Source organism: Falco cherrug, chromosome 16 (assembly GCF_023634085.1).
Source record: "Falco cherrug isolate bFalChe1 chromosome 16, bFalChe1.pri, whole genome shotgun sequence".
Classification (NCBI taxonomy): domain Eukaryota; kingdom Metazoa; phylum Chordata; class Aves; order Falconiformes; family Falconidae; genus Falco; species Falco cherrug.
The window spans coordinates 2,316,569-2,334,003 of NC_073712.1; the positions used below are offsets into that span (position 1 = coordinate 2,316,569).

Genomic DNA, 17,435 nt, shown 5'->3' on the forward strand with positions numbered 1-17,435 from the left:
TCACAGTGGGCCATCGGCAGCAGGTATCTGAGGACCTCAGACTGACTCCCCAAGCTACCAGGACACCTGGATTTTAGATATCAGAAGGCTGCAGCGCTGAGGTGCATGTCTCGGCACTGATGTGGGCAGACCAAATCCCAAGGTTTCCTACCAATGTTAAAGGGATGATAAAAGCCCAGAAGGGCCATCTTCAAAATGCTCTCACCCTGAACACTTAAACCTCCACTTTCTGACGCTTTCATACCTGCCTTAGATGCCTTTATGAATGATCAGCCTGATAGACCATTTCAGCAAGAGTCATTGCAGACCATACTTGCTGGCTCTGGAGAGGTCCCCAGTCCTCAGCCCCCTCACTGCCCTCACTCGTGGGTACTTTATGGGCTGGGGGCTACAGTCATACCTGACCTACTATGGGGGAAGTGGTGGGGGAAGAGATTGCGTGGGGTAGATATGTGCACAGGGAGGTAGATACCACCCAGAGCTTTCAGCATGGGCATTAACCCCTGCCCCTCAGTTTCCCCAGGGATTGCAGTATTAATCTGTTTATCTCCAGAGGATCCTGGTCCCCATTCAGCATCCAGCCCCAGTTCAGCATCATATTTGAGGGAGCAATCAAGGCAGGCAGCATGGCTCTCCAAGCCTCTGCTTGGCTGAGATACCACTAGCAGCAAAACCCTAACCATAGTTTCCCTCTCTGCTTTCCCTTCATCAGGGACTTGACTGATAACCAGCTGGTCGTGCTGCCTCTGGATGGTTTGGGTGGACTGACCCATCTGAAGCTCCAAGGCAACCCGGCTCTTTCTGAGCCCTTCAGCAAGGAGAGCTTCCCCAAAATAAGGTACCAGTGGTGTTAACTCTCTCACTTCTGGCACTCAGTACAGCCTGTACTTGCTTATAGCAATCAGCCTCCTGCGTTCCTTGTGTCTCTTGCTTTCCTCCATTCTTTCAGGCCAATAGATTGAGGACGCTTCATCTGCTGCTAACGTGCCTCATCTTTTAAAGCCTTCCACAGGAGAGCAGTGATGTACTCCCAGGCCTGCCACCCCCACCCGAAACACACACACACAAGTAGAAAGCATGGAGCAGGCCCAGCTCAGGGCTCCCTCCTCTCAATGGAAAACATTCCCAGAAGCCAATCCTAGCTAATGACATCCAGCTTTCCTTCAGTAAACTCTGTTTGTGTGGCCGTGTCTTGTCTGCTATGGATTAATGAGGGGCCTGAAGGAGTCAAACTGAGCAAGATGAGCCATGCTGCAAAGTCTGGCTCTCCTGAACCTCCCTTAGTGGTGGGTCTCCAGCCTGGCATCTGTCGTCGGGCTGAGGGGTCCATGGTCCTGATGACTCAAATTCCTGTGAGATGAAGGCATCTTTTCCTCTGGTCTCCCAGGTAGTTCCCCGGGAGCCAAGGATGCATGAGCTGCTGCTCCCACTCATACAGTATGGATTCCCAAGGCTGGGCCTTCTCAAATTTAGACACCCACTGCTGAGGTCACAGGCCACTGCGCCAACACTGGGCTTAATAGCTCAGGTTGGATGAAAAGTGTGGAGCTCTCACTTCGGTCTGCCTCAGCAGTGATGGCTGCAGGGCTTTCCCTTCTGACTTTTTTGACTCCTCATAGCTGGGATCTGCTGCATGACTGGTTTCCAAATGACAGGGGATCCCAGAAGCTTCTGGAGGGCTTTCAATGCCCAAGATGGCAATCCCTTGTGCAGAGCAGGTCAGGTTCTGCAGTTCCAGAGGCATTCCTCCTCTAAACTAATTCCACTGACATCTGTGGAGCCAGTCTGGATTTGTACCAGACAGACTGAATCTGCAGGAGTGGTTCATTGAACCATACCAGGCAACGGACCCATTAAAATCTCCTAAATTTTGGGGTACTGCCATTAAGTAGTATTGGGGGCATATGTCTGGAGGAATCATCTGAGAATAGCTCTTAGCCATCCTGGGAGGATCTGTACCTCCCTGCCACCTTTCAATAATAGGATTTAATTTGGAGCTTATAACAGGAAGCAAGCTTGTATACAGTTTCCATAGCCTCCCGGGGCTCAGCCAGAAATGTTTGGGAACTTAAAACAAAAGCATATTTTTAGAATATAGAGTTTCAACATATTTACTGATCTTGTCAGAAGACCTTAATTGTCTGGAAAACCTAACGTTCCCTTGCCTTCATCAGCAGTCTTCCTGACTTCCAGCAAAGAAGCAGGAGTTTGCTGTCTTTGATGAAAATGCAGCTGCTGACTGATCGCCTGGTATTTCATCCAGATGACGTTCAGCTGCTGTTTAATTAACCTTGTAATACATGCTATAATTAACAGCTAACAATTCTACTGTCAAGTAGAAATCAGACATACTAAAATAACTTGCTACACTTGAGAGACCCAAGATTTCCCTGCCTGAGCTGGCAGGGGTGAGCCATGCTCATGAAACTGGAGTTTGGAGGTGCCTCTCTGACCTTCAGCAACAAGCAAGGAGGACCTTGCACTTGCTCAAGCTCTCAAGAAGCTTCTCACCTTGAATAAAGGATTCCTTGGAGTAAAAGAAATGAAGAGTCCACATGCACATGGCATATTGCCAGAGGGCATGGGAAAGAAAGACTAATTCAATCTAGGGAGAATGGCAGAAAGGATTTAGGAATTATCCAGGAACTTTAGTGCACTTTCCAAACCTGGTGTTTGACAACATCCTATTGACAGTGTCTTAAGTGTCAAAAGTGGGGCAGTGCAGAGACACAGCGGGGTGACTTGGGTCTGCACTCTGTCCTACAAGGAGTCATTCACCAACGTCCTGCTCCAATGTAACATCACCTGATAGGCTGGCTTTTGTCATATGCGGAAATCAAGCAAAAACTGCAAAGCAATGGAGAGTCAGGCTATGGAGGTGACGCACCTGAACGTTCTGCTTTCCCCTTTGCAGAGTCCTTGAGGTACCTTACGCCTACCAGTGCTGTGCCTATGGAAGCTGCAGCAGCTTCTTTAAGATGTCCAACCAATGGGAGGCAGAAGACATGAGCCCTGAGGAGGAGGATCCCCACAAGAGGACTATGGAATTGTTTCCAGGTCATGCTGATAATCACTGTAAGTAAACTGGGAGGAGTGATCAATCCATGGGTAGAGCCATGCTGCAAGCCAGGATGCGATCCTGCATTTGCAGGAGTGGTCCCACTGCCAGCCATGGAGTTACACCTGCCTCTGGGAAGGCAGACTGATCCTCCTTCAACTCTGGTGGCCAGTTGCTGTGAATGGGCTTCAATTAGTGTCACTGCATTGGAGAAAGAGCTGATCTGGCACATCCAAACCTTCACGGTCTAACAGAAAGACCTGGCAGTCCTCAACAGCATGGACACATTTGCTAGCTTGGCCTTGCTGACTATAGAAGGAGGCTACCTCCACGGGAAGGTGGCTGAGGTTACATGGGACAGCTTCTGGGCTGGGCCATTAGGCAGCACAGAGCCTTTGGCAAGACATCAGTCTTTGCTGCTACAACACGCAGAGGATGAACCCTAGGATTAATCTGAATAAGAAAATGAACTCAAGGAACTGGAATGCGCAGATGGCTGGAGTTAGAGAGACCTGTGTCTGTGCTACTCATGTGCACATACCCTGATGCTACAGCAAAGGTCAGGGTTAGGTATGAACAAAAGTACACATTTGGGGAATAGGATGAGTACACATTTGGGGAATAGGGGCTAGCCGAGGCAGGGCAGAAATGGCTCCACAGGTAAAGATAAGCAATGGTTTCTCTTCAAGAGTCAGTTTATTCTGTGCTCCAAAATGCAGTTCTGTTTACAAATGAAATCTGTTCCATGAAGGCAGCAGAGAAGTGTGCAAAGCCCATCTCCTGCACCCACAGACTCACAGCACAACAGCAGCTCCAGGCAGAAAGCTGGTGTGACCCTTTTGCAAGGGAATCTCAGAATAAAGAAAACAATGAGCCCTTTGCTTCCTCTGTAACTGTTAGAGAGTGGGAATAGCATTTCAGGACACAGCCTGGATGCTGCATTTGTTTATATGTTTGTGTAAATACAGAGGCCACATGCACCTCTGAGGTCTGAAACATGCTGTAGGCAAAACCACATCACGCTGTGCGCCTGCAGATGGGGAGAGGGCTGAGTTGACTCACCTGCTCCAGGGAGCTCTGTGCATCCAGCCATAACCAGGGGCTCTGCAGATTCTCCTCCTGCATCCTAAGCAGGCAGGACCAGATCTGGAGACAGATACTGTCCCAGAGCAGTTGGAGACCCTGTTACAGCAGTGATGGGAGGCAGGATGATCCAGACGCTTCATGACACAGCCAGCAAGTGAGTCACAAGCCCTGCATTCCTGCTCCTGCCATCTGCCCTGCCCTGAGCCTTCACAGACTCTGAATAAGCTTTGGCAATGTACACAGTCCAGCCAGAGGCTAGCAAGTGTGATTCCTACCAGCATGATGTGGCTCCTGGAAGCATGGTAGACTTGGTGGTTACGCTGGGCAGACAGTACAGAGGAGCCATATGTTACGGTCATTGCCGCAGGAGTTTCTTCTCAGCTGGGTCAGTTTTTCTGTCATTAATGCAGCCTGTACTTTAACAGTCCTTGTGCATACAGTTTTGGTGTTTGCCTAGCAAATCGCAGCATCTGTGAAAAGACCTGGTTTGCAGCCAGGGCCCATAGTACTGCTTACAGACCTGCTCTTGCTGGGCACCAAAGCATTTGATGTCTCAGAGAATACCTTCTTCTGCCCCTGTCAGCAGGCCAATACCTACCACAGGCTCCCAGGCCTCCAAGTGAGTCTCAGCCTCATGGATTATATGTGTGTTCGTGAGATATTAGGACCAGAGGGGAATGCTGACTGATTCTAAGATGTGCCACATAAGACTATTAGCAGCTCATAAAGGCTCACATTTTCAGATGTTAAAGCACTGGGTTTGTCTTGAAATATCAAACCACAGAGGTGCAAATGTGAAATGCACAAGAATATCCTTCCTTACTATGTGCCGCTTTTGCAGATGACTCTCCTTACCATCCAGCAATGCATGGTCTACTCTTGATGTTGTGATACTGCTATTTCACTTAATTGTTGCCTTATTTCTGTTCCCAGTGCTTCCTTCCTGATGGCCACCAGTGATATTTAGCTGTGTTATATGAATCTTGTAACACTTCCTCATTAAAGAGGAAAAACACTCACAAACATTCCTTCCGTGCAAGAGATAAAGTGGTCTCATTAAGAGAAAATAACCTGGGGCTCTGTCCCTGCAGTGGCAGGCCCAGTCAGGGTGCTAGGATGTTGTGGGAGAACTTGTGAGAGGGATGGGGCACACTTCCAGGTAGCCAGGTCCTCTCAGCCCTGCGTAGCGCTCCCAGCAAGGGACTGAGGAGCCCTTTACAAACAAGTCCACAGAACCTCACAGCTGGGTGGTGAAAGGTGACTTGTCTCAGGCAGCCATGTAGGGGGAGGAACAGGTCCCAGTGGCATAGGCCTGCTCCAGCAGTCAGGCAATGCTGCCTCCCACAGCACGTCCAGTTCCTGCATCTACCCATCCCTTAGCTGAGCCCAGCATCCAAGGGACTGACTAACTCCAGCCACGGAGTGCACATGGTGCCATGGACCCCAGAGCCAGCTCAGCTCTTTACCACCCTCCCAGGGCTCTGGATGTCCAGGAATCCCCCAGACACCACCCAAGTGCGTCCAGTCGCATCCAAGAAATGGCCACCTGAGGCCCAAAGGAATATGTTTAGTGATGTCTCACTACTCTGTCACCTTGTCACAACAGATATTTAAGGTCCCATTTCCAAAATTTTTGGTGCTTGGGTCATGTCTCTTTGGATTATAATCGGCAGCATTTAGCAAATAGCCCCTGCCCCAAGCCTGTCCGGTGTGGCCGGGCAGCAGCCCAGAGGTGGCATGGGGGCTTGTCACACAGGACATTCACCCAACGCCTCCCGGCAGCTTGCTCCTGACACCCTCCTGAGACTGGCTGCAGACAAGAGAAGTACAAGCACTACCATTGCCACAGGGCACTTCCATCACAGTCCCAGCACCTCACTTCAGAACACTGCTTTGAGGATACAAAGGGATGTATTTGCTTACAAGCACGTTTGCCATAATGGCACAAAGCTATAGAAAGTGAGAAGGCACTTGTATGGTTATTCTTGACAACAGGACACTGTTTTACCCAGTCCAGCACCTCCATTAGCTTGTAAAGCTGATAATTGACTTCTGCAATCATTCAGCAAACCCTGGAGGGTCCTTAGCGCTACACTTTTCCTGCCTCTGTCATTCAAGAAGGCTGCTCGAGTCCCCCAGAAAGCACCTTCCCAGGCCCCTTGCAGCCACCCATGCCCTAGCTCTGAGGGAGAGAGCCATTATCCGCAAACCCCACATGGGGACCGCCCTGCCTAAGGCAGAAATACAAATGGGAAGAAGCATTCAGCCCACTGTTTTTTGTTCTACCCCTTCTCCAGCAATTCTCCTCCTCTTCCTCCTACTTTAGTGTTGGTACAACCAGCTGCGAACCATTTTCCATGGAAAGGGCCCTACTAGTAAAGTGGTTTTTTTCCATAAGGCCTCAGAAAGTGGAGGCACCTTAGCAAAATTCAAATAAATAAGGGCTACTTCAAAAACAATGCAGTCTGCCTTGCTAGAACACAACAGCCATTTTCTTTTCTCTACAGTTCCCAGGCTGGGAGAAATACTGATTTCCAGCAGAAAGAGGTACATTTTCTGCTTTGAATCCCACTGTGCTGGCCAAGAATTGCTTTGCAATTCACAGCTAGCTCAGTAGTCCAGGCAAAACAAAAGATGACATGTAAATGTTCAACCTATGCTTAAAACCAGCCTTTGTGCATTCTGGCCCTTTGAGAAGAAGAGGGATGGGAGCAGATTACGCTTTAACATTACCATGGAATGCGTGGCAGGAAAGCACAAAAAGTTCAGATCTCTGCATTGATTGGAGTATCGTGACTGCACATCACAGCCTCCGCACTGTGCATGGAAAAGACACTGGAGATTTATAAGACTATAAAATACAAGGAGGAAATATTTTTCCATCCCACTGTGAGTGTTTTCTTGCCAGACTCCAAAGCAGCAGTAATATTTCAACTCTTACACAGACAGATTTTAAAAATGGCATTTTTTTCCAAAGCTCATTGAAGCCGAGAAAGCCACAATGCTTGTCAGGAGGCACTAAAGATAGCACATTATTTGTCATGATTCTTTAATCAAATAATCCCAGTCATATTTTCAAACGCAGGCAAAGAGCAGACCTCATGAGAGGCACCATTTCTAAGCAGATTAGGCAACTAAATCCCACTTAGGTTATCCATACCCATACCTTCAGCACAGAAACTCACCTTCCTGGCCAGCGTCTGAGCTGCCAGGTGCACACCTGGGCACCAGCATCAGTCCATATCATCCAAGGGAGAGTTTATCCCACAGCCGCAGATCCAGCTCCCAGGCTACTGGGCTGCAGCAAGCAAAAACCCACATCCTTTCCCCTTCCTCCCGCCTGCAGAAAACCCTCCAAAGATCTCCACTGGGAGGAGAAGGCTATGCTAGTGCCATGGGTGGGGATGGTACAGTGGGACAGCAGCTGTCTTCATTGTGTTCCAGTGCTGTGAATTAGCAGTAAGTAGTTTGAAAAGACGAACAAAGCAGAAAAGCATGTCTTGGATTAGATTAAGAGGATGCCATTCTCCTTGGTGATGGCCTACACCTACAGGCCATCAAAAACACAGCTGAGTTCTCAGCCCCATTCTCTTCCCGCAGCTTCTCCTTCAGCCAGGGAGTCTCTGCCTGACCCTCAGAGAGCCAAAGTTTGGCTCCAGGTGCAGCTGCCAGCGTGATGGAGATGCTGGCCCAGCAGGGTGGGCTCTGAGGGCAGTGCAGTCTGGTTGCATAAACCCTACAGATCTGAAGTCTGCAGGCATGGGCAAGCAGGCTGCCCTTGAGCAAATCCAGGACTGGGAACCTCCAGGATTAAAAACAGGGCACCACAGTCCCAAGAAATCATAAGATATAAAATAAAGCAATAAATGTTGAGTTCTCTTGTCTTTTTGCTTCTGAGCCATTTGGTGGTGGGGGTTGGTGATGAAGAATTTGTGCTGCAAGTAGAGGCTAACGTCTCCCTTTGAACAAAGCTCCAAAGTCCTTGTTGATGAAATAACATTGGACAAGGCCTGCCCAGAAAGCTTCCATTTAGAAGATGCATTTGAAGGCTTTGTTTTCTGTAACCACATAGGCTGGAGTATTTATTCTTAATAAAGCATGCTGGGAGGAGGGATCTGCAGTCACACAACTCTTGGATCTTGGGTTCTTACACTTCAAATGTTGGGAGTAACCTTAAAACAGAGGGGTTGGCCACATTGCAACCCACCAACATTTACAAGACCTTCTCCCTCTACAGCTGTGACTGCAGGGGATAAACTGGACACCAGCCGCTACTTTGAAATTGTGGGCTGGGAACTGGCTGGGAAGGTCTGTGTTGAGGACAGGCAGTGGGAAAAGCTTCTGGCCCAGCTAGCCCTGATGGCTCTGCTCGTTCTTCTTTGAGCACCATTTCTCATTGTTTTCTCCCCAGATGACCTAGATGCAGATGATCTCCAGCTGGACCTTGAGGAATCAAAGCTGCAGCCCACTATTCAGTGCACACCAAGCCCCGGTGAGCAGCCAGTGAAACCCTTTGAACACAGCTGAGATCCTCTGAGCTTCTTTAAATCCCCAGGATCCCATGACCTTTCCTGCAGTGTCTCACAGACATGCAACTCAGAAGCCTGAATGGTTGGGCTTTGGCCAAACTGGGGACAAGGGAGGAGCTTCCTTCTCCCATCTGGATGAGGCTGCCCTCCTAGGAGGAGAGACAGGGTCAGGGTATCCCTGATCAGGAATCCCAGGTATCACCAGCTCCTCCATCTCCCAGCCTGCCTGCACTCAGACTCTGGCTTTCAAGAAGTGCCTGTTCCCTTGCAAGGCTTAGGCTTTGCTTTGTCCCTGCCAGCCCAGAATATTACATTACAAGACCTTGTCCTTGATCTCCCGATCATACTTGTGGCATTGCAAAGTGCAGGGGTACTTTACTCTGTTTCCTGAGAAAGGGAGAGAAGGGAGGTGCTGGACTGCATTCAGCCACGTTATCCTTCCATCAAAAACATGCCAGTGGGCACAGGCAGGAAGGGACACGAGGAAGCTGCCTTCTGATTTTGTCCCCATTTTCAGCTCAGTAGTGTCCTACACAAGCACAGCTGGAGGCTGGAGAGGCCTGGCTATATCCAGGCAGCCGTGGGACACTGGCTGGGATGGTCTTTTCACCAGTTGCCCCACTGAGTTTGCTGTAAAAGAGGCAAGAAAGAACAAGATTTTAGCAGAGGGCATGCCCGGCTGCCTGGGTACAGGGGTGCTGGCTCTCTGAGGAAAGCCAGCCAAAGACCTCCACTCCCTTTGAGCTGAACAAGATTCCTCAGTTTCCTTCAATTTATTTTGCTCTCTGCTGCCTGGGACAAGAGAGCAAAAAGGCTTTGCCATGCATACAGTCATGGGGTGGCAATGCCAGGCCCCAGCCTTTTTGCATTTTAGGAGCTCTCATAAGTTTGCCGTTTCTCATGACCTTGTTTCTGCCCTAGATAAGATCTGAGAGGATGCCCCAGTCAGCATGCCAGAGGCACACCAGTGTGGGGTCAAGAGTGCAGGGACAGAACCAAAAGGCAGCTGCAGAAGAGGGCAGATGATGCTGTATGCTCGTTCCCAGCCCTCAGTATTCAGGGGCTGCTGGGACCAGGAGAATGCTGAGACCTGGCCACTGCCCTGAGCAGCACCGCTGGAGCAAAGCAGTCTATTCTGGGTGTAACTTTGGGGTTTGTTTTCTCCCAGGTCCCTTCAAGCCTTGTGATCACTTGTTTGAAAGCTGGATCATCCGCCTGGGAGTCTGGATCATCGTTCTGGTCTCGGTGCTCTGCAATGGACTGGTCATCCTGGCCGTCTTTGCCTCTCCCAGCTACCTCTCTCCAATTAAGTTCATCATCGGCTCCATAGCTGGAGCCAACATACTGACTGGCATTTACTGCAGTATGCTGGCTCTCGTCGATGCCCTGACCTATGGCCAGTTTGCCAAATACGGTGCCAGATGGGAGACCAGTGCAGGCTGCAGGGTGACAGGATTCCTGTCAGTGTTTGCCTCTGAGGCTGCCATCTTTCTGCTGACGCTGGCTGCCATGCAGTGCAGCATTTCAGTCTCTTGTGTGCGGGGCTATGGAAAGTCACCCTCCTTATGCAAGGTCAAGGCTGCTGCCTTTTGCTGCCTGTTGCTGTCCGCTGCGGCTGCCGTCCTGCCTCTCTTCTCCATTGGGGAATATGGAGCATCCCCTCTCTGCCTCCCATATCCCATCCCGGATAGGAAACCCGCCACCCTAGGGTTCACTGTGGCCTTGGTGATGACAAACATGCTCTGCTTCCTGACTATCACAGGCACATACATCCGACTCTACTGCAACCTGCTGAAGGGGGAGTTCAGCGCTGTCTGGGACTGTGCCATGGTCAAGCATGTGGCCTGGCTGATCTTCACCAACTGCCTCCTCTACTGCCCAGTGGCCTTCCTCACCTTCTCCTCCACACTCAACCTCTTCCTCATCACCCCAGAGGTCATCAAATCCATCCTTCTTGTGGTCCTGCCCTTGCCCGCCTGCCTGAACCCCTTGCTCTACCTGCTCTTCAACCCCCACTTCAGAGATGACCTCCGCCTGCTGAGGCAGAAGGGCCAGGACAAGGGGAGCTACCCCCAGTCCTGTGGGGTCGATGACATGGAGAAAAGCTCCTATGACTCCACCCAGGCTCTGGTGAGCTTCTCTGACATCGACCACATATTTGAGACACCTGATTCCCTGGGAGTGCACCCCATCCTTGACAGCTACAGCTTCCCCTCGATGACGCTCATCCCCTGCCACCAAAGGGTAGGCACTAGGGGGAAGGAGAGGGCCTTCTCTGAGCATTGTCCCTGCCTCAGTGACAGTGAGGTGCTGATCACTTCAGAGAGCCGAGATCCAGCTGGCAGCAGCCTCCGAATAACCTTCTTCCCCTCCCAGCCCATGCCACCCTACACATCTCACTTATAAACCTCCTCTGAGTAGCAATGCCGAACAGCCCCACACCACACACTGAGGGCCAGCCCCAGCGCCAGGTGGCCAGCAAGGTGACAGCAGGCTGCTCCATGTAAAGCACCAGTACAACCCATCTACCCTCACTCCCCATCATATCTGCCTGGGCAACAGGCACCACCCTGCCAGCTGCCACTCGCCTGGAAGGGCTCTGACTGAGCTCCAGATACCCAGGGCTGGCCATGGGAGGAGATAAACCTCCTGCATGAGTGTTTCTTCCTCTAGGGACTGCCTGGGAGAGAGCCCCACCAGCTCAGGAGATGGGTCAGGGAGACCCTCCTCATCGTCATCCTGCAGCATCGCTAGCCAGGAGGAGCCTGCAGCAAAGCCAAGCATGTCTTCTTAAGGCAGAGGTGTCTTAGCGAAAGCCATTGCTCTGTGGCAGAAACACATGGAAATGGCTGATTGCAACGACGTGACCACCCACAGGGACCTCAGGCCTTGTCCTCCAGGGTCTTCTGCAGGTCCCACAGACCCCTGGAAATGGGCTTGTGTCTGCCCCATGCCATCAACTGGAAGAGCAGAAGAAATGGGTTAAAAGCAGTGTGTCCATGTGTGCACCTGAGGTTTGGACCACCTCCACTTCATCCATTGGAAGCCTCATGAGTTGGGCAGGGCCCCCACTTTCAGCCAAGACCAGGAGCTGGCGATGCTCAGTCCCTCTTTCAGTTTGACTCACAGGGTCTAACAAGGGGTCTCTGAAATCCAAGGCAGCCAAATCCAAACACCTCCCCAGAGAAACCTATGTGCTTTGCCTGAGGTCACACAGCAGCACCTGGCCAGGACACCCAAGGGAACACTGAGCTGCCTCCACCTTCATCGCTTCCTCCACCTCTGTACCCTTCACCACCCCTGGGACACTCCGGTCTGTAGTCACTGGGCTCCTGGTCAGGCACAGTGAAAGTGGTGTCTCACTGCCCCCAAACCTCACTCCTGGAAGAGGCTGTTGGTTCTTGCTTGCATGTCCCCCATGCAGCATAGCCATTTTGGGGGCTGCATTTGCCCTCCCCTATTTTAAGGGCAGCTCATGTAGAAGGAAGGAATAGAAATCATCCTTGTGGGATGATGGCATCAGGAGGGCACAGGCCACTGGGAACAGTCTCAAATTCGCTCCCTGCAGCTCAGGGATCTCCCAAATCCATCCTCTCCATCACAAAACCTCCCACTGCCACCCAACACAGCAGGGAGCCCCACAGTCAGAGCTCAGGCCCTGGGCAAAGCTTTGGTTCTGCTGACAATACTGCAGCTGTATGTCATTCATTCTTGTGAGATAATAAATGAGCCCCATTGCTGACCAGTGGCTGGCTTGTGTCCTCTTGCATGTGAAAAGCACCTTGTTGGTTCATTCATCAGCTGTCTGCCTGCCTCTCCCAGCCAAGCCGGGAGAAGTTGTGCCTTGGAAGTTGTCTGTATTGCCTGAGTGAGGACTGGGAAATTGCACTGTGCCCACATAAACTGGCATCATCCTCCTCACCCCTCTTCTTCAGAGGGAAGAGCCAAAATGCTCACCCTTATGCAGCAGAATTACACCACCAATGCCCTTCTCCAGACCCCATGGACCAGACACACCTGGTTTCACCCCATGCTCTGCTCCTTGCCTGTCTGTGTTCATGAGCAGGACAGAGTCTGCTGCATAAAAGCTCAAGGACATCACATAACCGGGTCTCCCATGCAAAGACAGACTCCCCAGCCAAAGCCTAGCTCTGCTTCCCTTCTCTGCATGTAAGCCATGTAGCCTTATCTCAAGAAGAAAAACTTGAGAGATCAGCAGGAAATTGGAGGAAAAAGGTCTATAAGATTAGAGAAGAGGATGGGAACACCAAGTTTTGTGACAAAATCCAAAGCTCTGCTACACAGTTCAGGTAGGAACTATGAAAAACATGCCCTTGATCCAGACTTCTGATATCCTATAGATGCTCAAAATCAGTTCTCATGCTTGGCTCATTAAAAACACCAAGCCATTTTCTTCCATTCCTTAGGGCTGCTGATGTGCACGTGACTGGGAAAGACTCACACTTACTTCAATTTGCAGAAATAAAATGCTCCTTAAGGAGTGGGATTATACAGCCCTAGCATAAATCCAGATTCCCCAGCATGTATCCTAACTCCATAAGGAAATCCCTAATTATAAGACACCCCAAAATAAACCCCACTGACACTGGCACAATAAGCATTATCACAAGTCACAGACTAATTGCAACACTCTTGCCTGAAATCCCCTGTACAGCACTACTGCCAGGAGTATTCATGACATGCAGGCATTAAGGTACCCAAACAAACCCTTGCCAGACACCTGTCCCCAGTGGATGGGGTGCATCAGCTCTCCATGGGAACTGGGCCATCAAGGAACAGTCACACAACCACCACAGGAGCTGAGCAGTATTTGGGACAACAAAAGCAGGATGCTGCATGGTCAGTGTAGCAGAAACTGAGTCCCAGTTGTCCCTGCTGGTAGATAGGTTTCCCAAAGCGTACTGATGTTACGCACACTTCCCACACACACGTCAGTGTGCATGGACAGGCTGCCATGGCTGGAGATACTGTGGTGTAGAGCCAACAGCTTCCCCTTGGGATTACATGAATTACAGCCCTCATTCAGCCTGGCTGTCCCTTATACACTCTCAGCCTTGCTGGGCACATCCCACCCTGATGTTGTCATAAGTGTCTCAGGTGGAGACAAAAAAAAAGCAAACAGCATTATAGACATCCTTCATGGTACTGAACAGAGAGGAACAGGTGAGTCTGAGTTCAAGGCTGGCAGGAGTCTGGCACAGCCAGCTTTCCAGGGCTCATGTTCGTCACCCAGGAAGAGCTGGAGATAATGACAGGGTTGGTGCAGGCACTGGTGCTGTCCTTCCCAAAAGCAATAACATTTCCCCAGGAAGCTATGGAAAACTCCACTGAGGGGCTACTGAGGAAAGGAGGGAGCATAAACACAGAGCATGTTCTGTCCTTACCCACAGAGGTGCCTGAGGAACAGTGAGAGCTTCCAGGTCCACAGAGGTGCAGGAAATGGAAACCAGCATCCTCCTCTCTGCTACTGCAGGCCATAAATCTAGAGGACGAACTCTCTGGCAAATGTTCATTAAAGTGCCTTTCATCACATCTCTAACAGTGTACATACGGCTTTCCACCCTACCAAACACTAAATTCAATAATCATTAAGAACAAAAGTAGAAGCAATCCTGCACCACTCCAGCTCCCTTCCTAGCAGCTGGTTTGGCCCATACTGGTGCCAGGCTGACCACCTTCAGGCAGCTCAGCCCTCTGCCAGTCGTTGGGTAACTGAGGGCAACCCTGCTGCTCCACTGGCAGCACAACCAGCCTGGATTACCCAGTCCTGTGGACAATCAGGAGCCAGCTTGGTCTACATAAACCACTGCTGGTCAACCAGCAGAGGTGCAAAATGACTTCAGCAAGCCCAGAACAGAGGGAAGTTCTTGCTCTCCCTCCTCCACCAGCAAGAACTCATGAGGCTGCTCTTCTGCCTTCTGAACTAAGGTTTGGCAGTAAGATACCACACTGTCTGGATATTCCCTTCCAGTCGACCCTTTTTGAGGCCACCAAATGCAAGCATGGGTCTCCCAACAGCAACCGGAGGTCCTTGAGGTATTGTGATCTCTTTGCATTGGAGACAGGGCTCCCCCGGATTCCAGTCTTTGGAAGGGGATGTATGCAACTAAGGGAGTGAGAGAGAAGTTTAAGTCTGGGCCCCCTCCATGGAGCGCAACTGCTCCTGGTTGGAAGAGGTCTGGCTGCCAAAGAGCCACAGACAGCAGCCAGTGAGTTGCACCTCATGGTTGGACAAGCAGGGCTGGACTGTGAGTCCCAACGCAGTAAGGCTGCAGCTCTGCCAGTGTGGTAGAGTGGGTTGGCAATGCCCCCCACTCAGCTGGTGGTCCTGGGTCCCCTCTGACACACCAGAGGTTTCCAGATGGCAGCACATTTTTCAGGCACTGCCTGCAACAGCCTGAGTGAGCAGGAGGGCACAGAAGTGGTGGGACATGTTGAAAGGGAGGAGGACAAGGCCACACTGCATTGTGGGTTACATTTTGGCTGATGTGGGATATTCCAGGCAGAGGCCCTCTGGGTAGCCGGATGACATGCAGAGCTGCTCTGGAAGCCATTATCAGGGCTGGGCACCTTTGAGGTTTTCCCTGCACGTCAGCAAGGCACTGTCAGGACACCCTGAAGGGGAGAGACAGCATGTTTCGGGGAGGATTTTGGCCCTGAGGGACCCGGAAGCATTGTCTAACAGGACAATGTAGAAGACAGTTCGTAGGCACTCTCAGATGTCAATTTTTCACTTGTCCAGCCCTCATGGCTGTAGATATGCAACTCCTCTGAAACAAAGCCAGTGAAGCAAGCACCCTACAGTATTATTTTTTCCATCTCATTGTTTTTCTACCAATGCTGTGATTTCTGGAAGCCTGGGCCATGACTGGGACGGCAGCACTGCCACAGCCATGGAAATGCAAACGATGAGAAGCAAGCTCTGCATGGGATTGCAATATCTGGTACTAGCTTCCTTGGAGGCCAAAGGAAAACAGACATTTTGGAGAATGCAAGCCCATCTTCAAGACCGAGATAGACCACACATCGTCTGTCAGCTGACCTCAGCAGTTGCAGGTTACACCCTGAGCTACCAGAGGGTTAATGCCTTTTCCCTGCACTCCAGTGACACAAAACCATATCCACATTTTCAAACAAGCTCTTCCAAACATGCCCCAAGAACCATTACTATTCAAGACCTGACTGGGAATTTCCAGGCTAACTTACACCAGGTTTGCTGGTTTGAGCTCCTGGAAGCAAAACTGAGGAATTTCATCCTGACTTTTTGTCTGTGAATATTTTGTTAGTTGTAATTCCTGCTGGGTTCTTTCCTGTGCCATCCAGACCCAACATTTCTCCATACAGACACTGTGCTCCCAGCCCCGAATCCCCCATGCACCTCTTCCTTCCATCAAAGACCCCAGGAAGGAGATGCTGGCTGGTGTAGGCACAGACAGTCCAGAGCAGGAGTATCAAAAAGACCAAACAGATTGGCCTTTGTTCTCAAAGTGAAAGACATTGTGATCGTCAGTCTCCACGGGCCATGGTGTTGCTTTTCCCTTGTATCATCTGCTGCATTCTATATGCATTCCGGGATGGAGCAGTGAAAGATGGGCAGACTGGCACAGAAGAAGGTGAGATCTGATGGATGACCTCAGGGAGGACTCTCAGCTACAAGAGACACTGGGTTTGATCCTAAACAGAGCGGGAAGCCAGGCAAGAGCATGGAGCAACTGCCTGTGGCACCCCGCGCTGCCAAGGAAATGGCATAGCACACTTTACTCCTTCATGCTTCACTCAGCCACACTGCTTTCACGCAACGGAGAGCTGGCTGTCCTACGCACTTAGAGCCTTCAAGCATCAGTCTGGTAACGGGGTGTTCCCAGGAATGCAGTCAAAGCCACAGATCTGTCTGGAATCTACCTTGCTTCCAGCTGTACACTTCCCATACCCAGAAGAAGGAGAGGCACCACTTTGAAAGGTGATAGGCAGGAACATGGCAAAGAGGAAGCAGGCTTGCAAGGGGCTGAAGAGTTAATAGTTTGTTCTGATTCCTCTGGCCAGGACACTCTCCCACTACTATGGTGGTACGTACTATTCTGTTGGGAAACAGAAGTATTCTGCTAGGAGCTTTCCTAAACCTTGTATGAAAGCAATCTATGTTCAAAATATCTCCAGCTATGTTCCAAGGCATACCAGCAAGCTCAAGATCCTTGCTCATGCTCTTCTCTTTACATTTATCTAGGATGTCATTGTACAAACAACTGCCAAGCTGACCCTTGGGAAAAATCACAGGAAAAGCTGAGTTCCCTTTATGAAAAGCCAACCTGGGAAAATACCTCACCCCAAAATCCTTCAACTCCCATCCTAAAATGCCTTGTACATCACCCTGAGAAAGGAAGAAAATTATTCTCTGCTGCAGTGTGTAGAGCTGGGTTTATTCACAGCCTTAGTGCAGAGCAGTAACCAAGCCTTCTCAGCACAGGATGAAAGTAATGGGCATTTCTCTACAGCATCCAACACTGTCTGTTAGAGAGACTGATACAAAGCTGGATTGGCGTGGCAATCTTATCTCTGTCATCTTTCCAGAGCTGTGTTTCTCATCTCCCAAGTCAATCCACAGCATGTGTCTTCCTTTTCTGGTATCCACAGCAACTCAACAAGCACAGTTCCACTTGCCACAACTGGTATTTCAGCACTGTGAAGTATCAAAATCCAGCGATGGCAACCTCATTTGCAAGTATGCATTAATATATAGAGAC

General features: G+C 50.4%; 1 protein-coding gene across 1 annotated transcript in view; it reads left to right on the forward strand.

Moving 5' to 3' along the window:
- Positions 1 to 12,445, forward strand: part of LGR6 (leucine rich repeat containing G protein-coupled receptor 6) — a 48,805-nt gene extending 36,360 nt beyond the window's left edge. The window contains exons 12-15 of the mRNA XM_027816681.2: positions 713 to 838; positions 2,915 to 3,075; positions 8,556 to 8,636; positions 9,842 to 12,445. Coding sequence (XP_027672482.1) covers positions 713 to 838; positions 2,915 to 3,075; positions 8,556 to 8,636; positions 9,842 to 11,079 — 1,606 coding nt within the window. The 3' untranslated portion in view covers positions 11,080 to 12,445. The remainder of the gene's footprint in view (positions 1 to 712; positions 839 to 2,914; positions 3,076 to 8,555; positions 8,637 to 9,841) is intronic.
- The last annotated feature ends 4,990 nt before the right edge of the window (positions 12,446 to 17,435 follow it).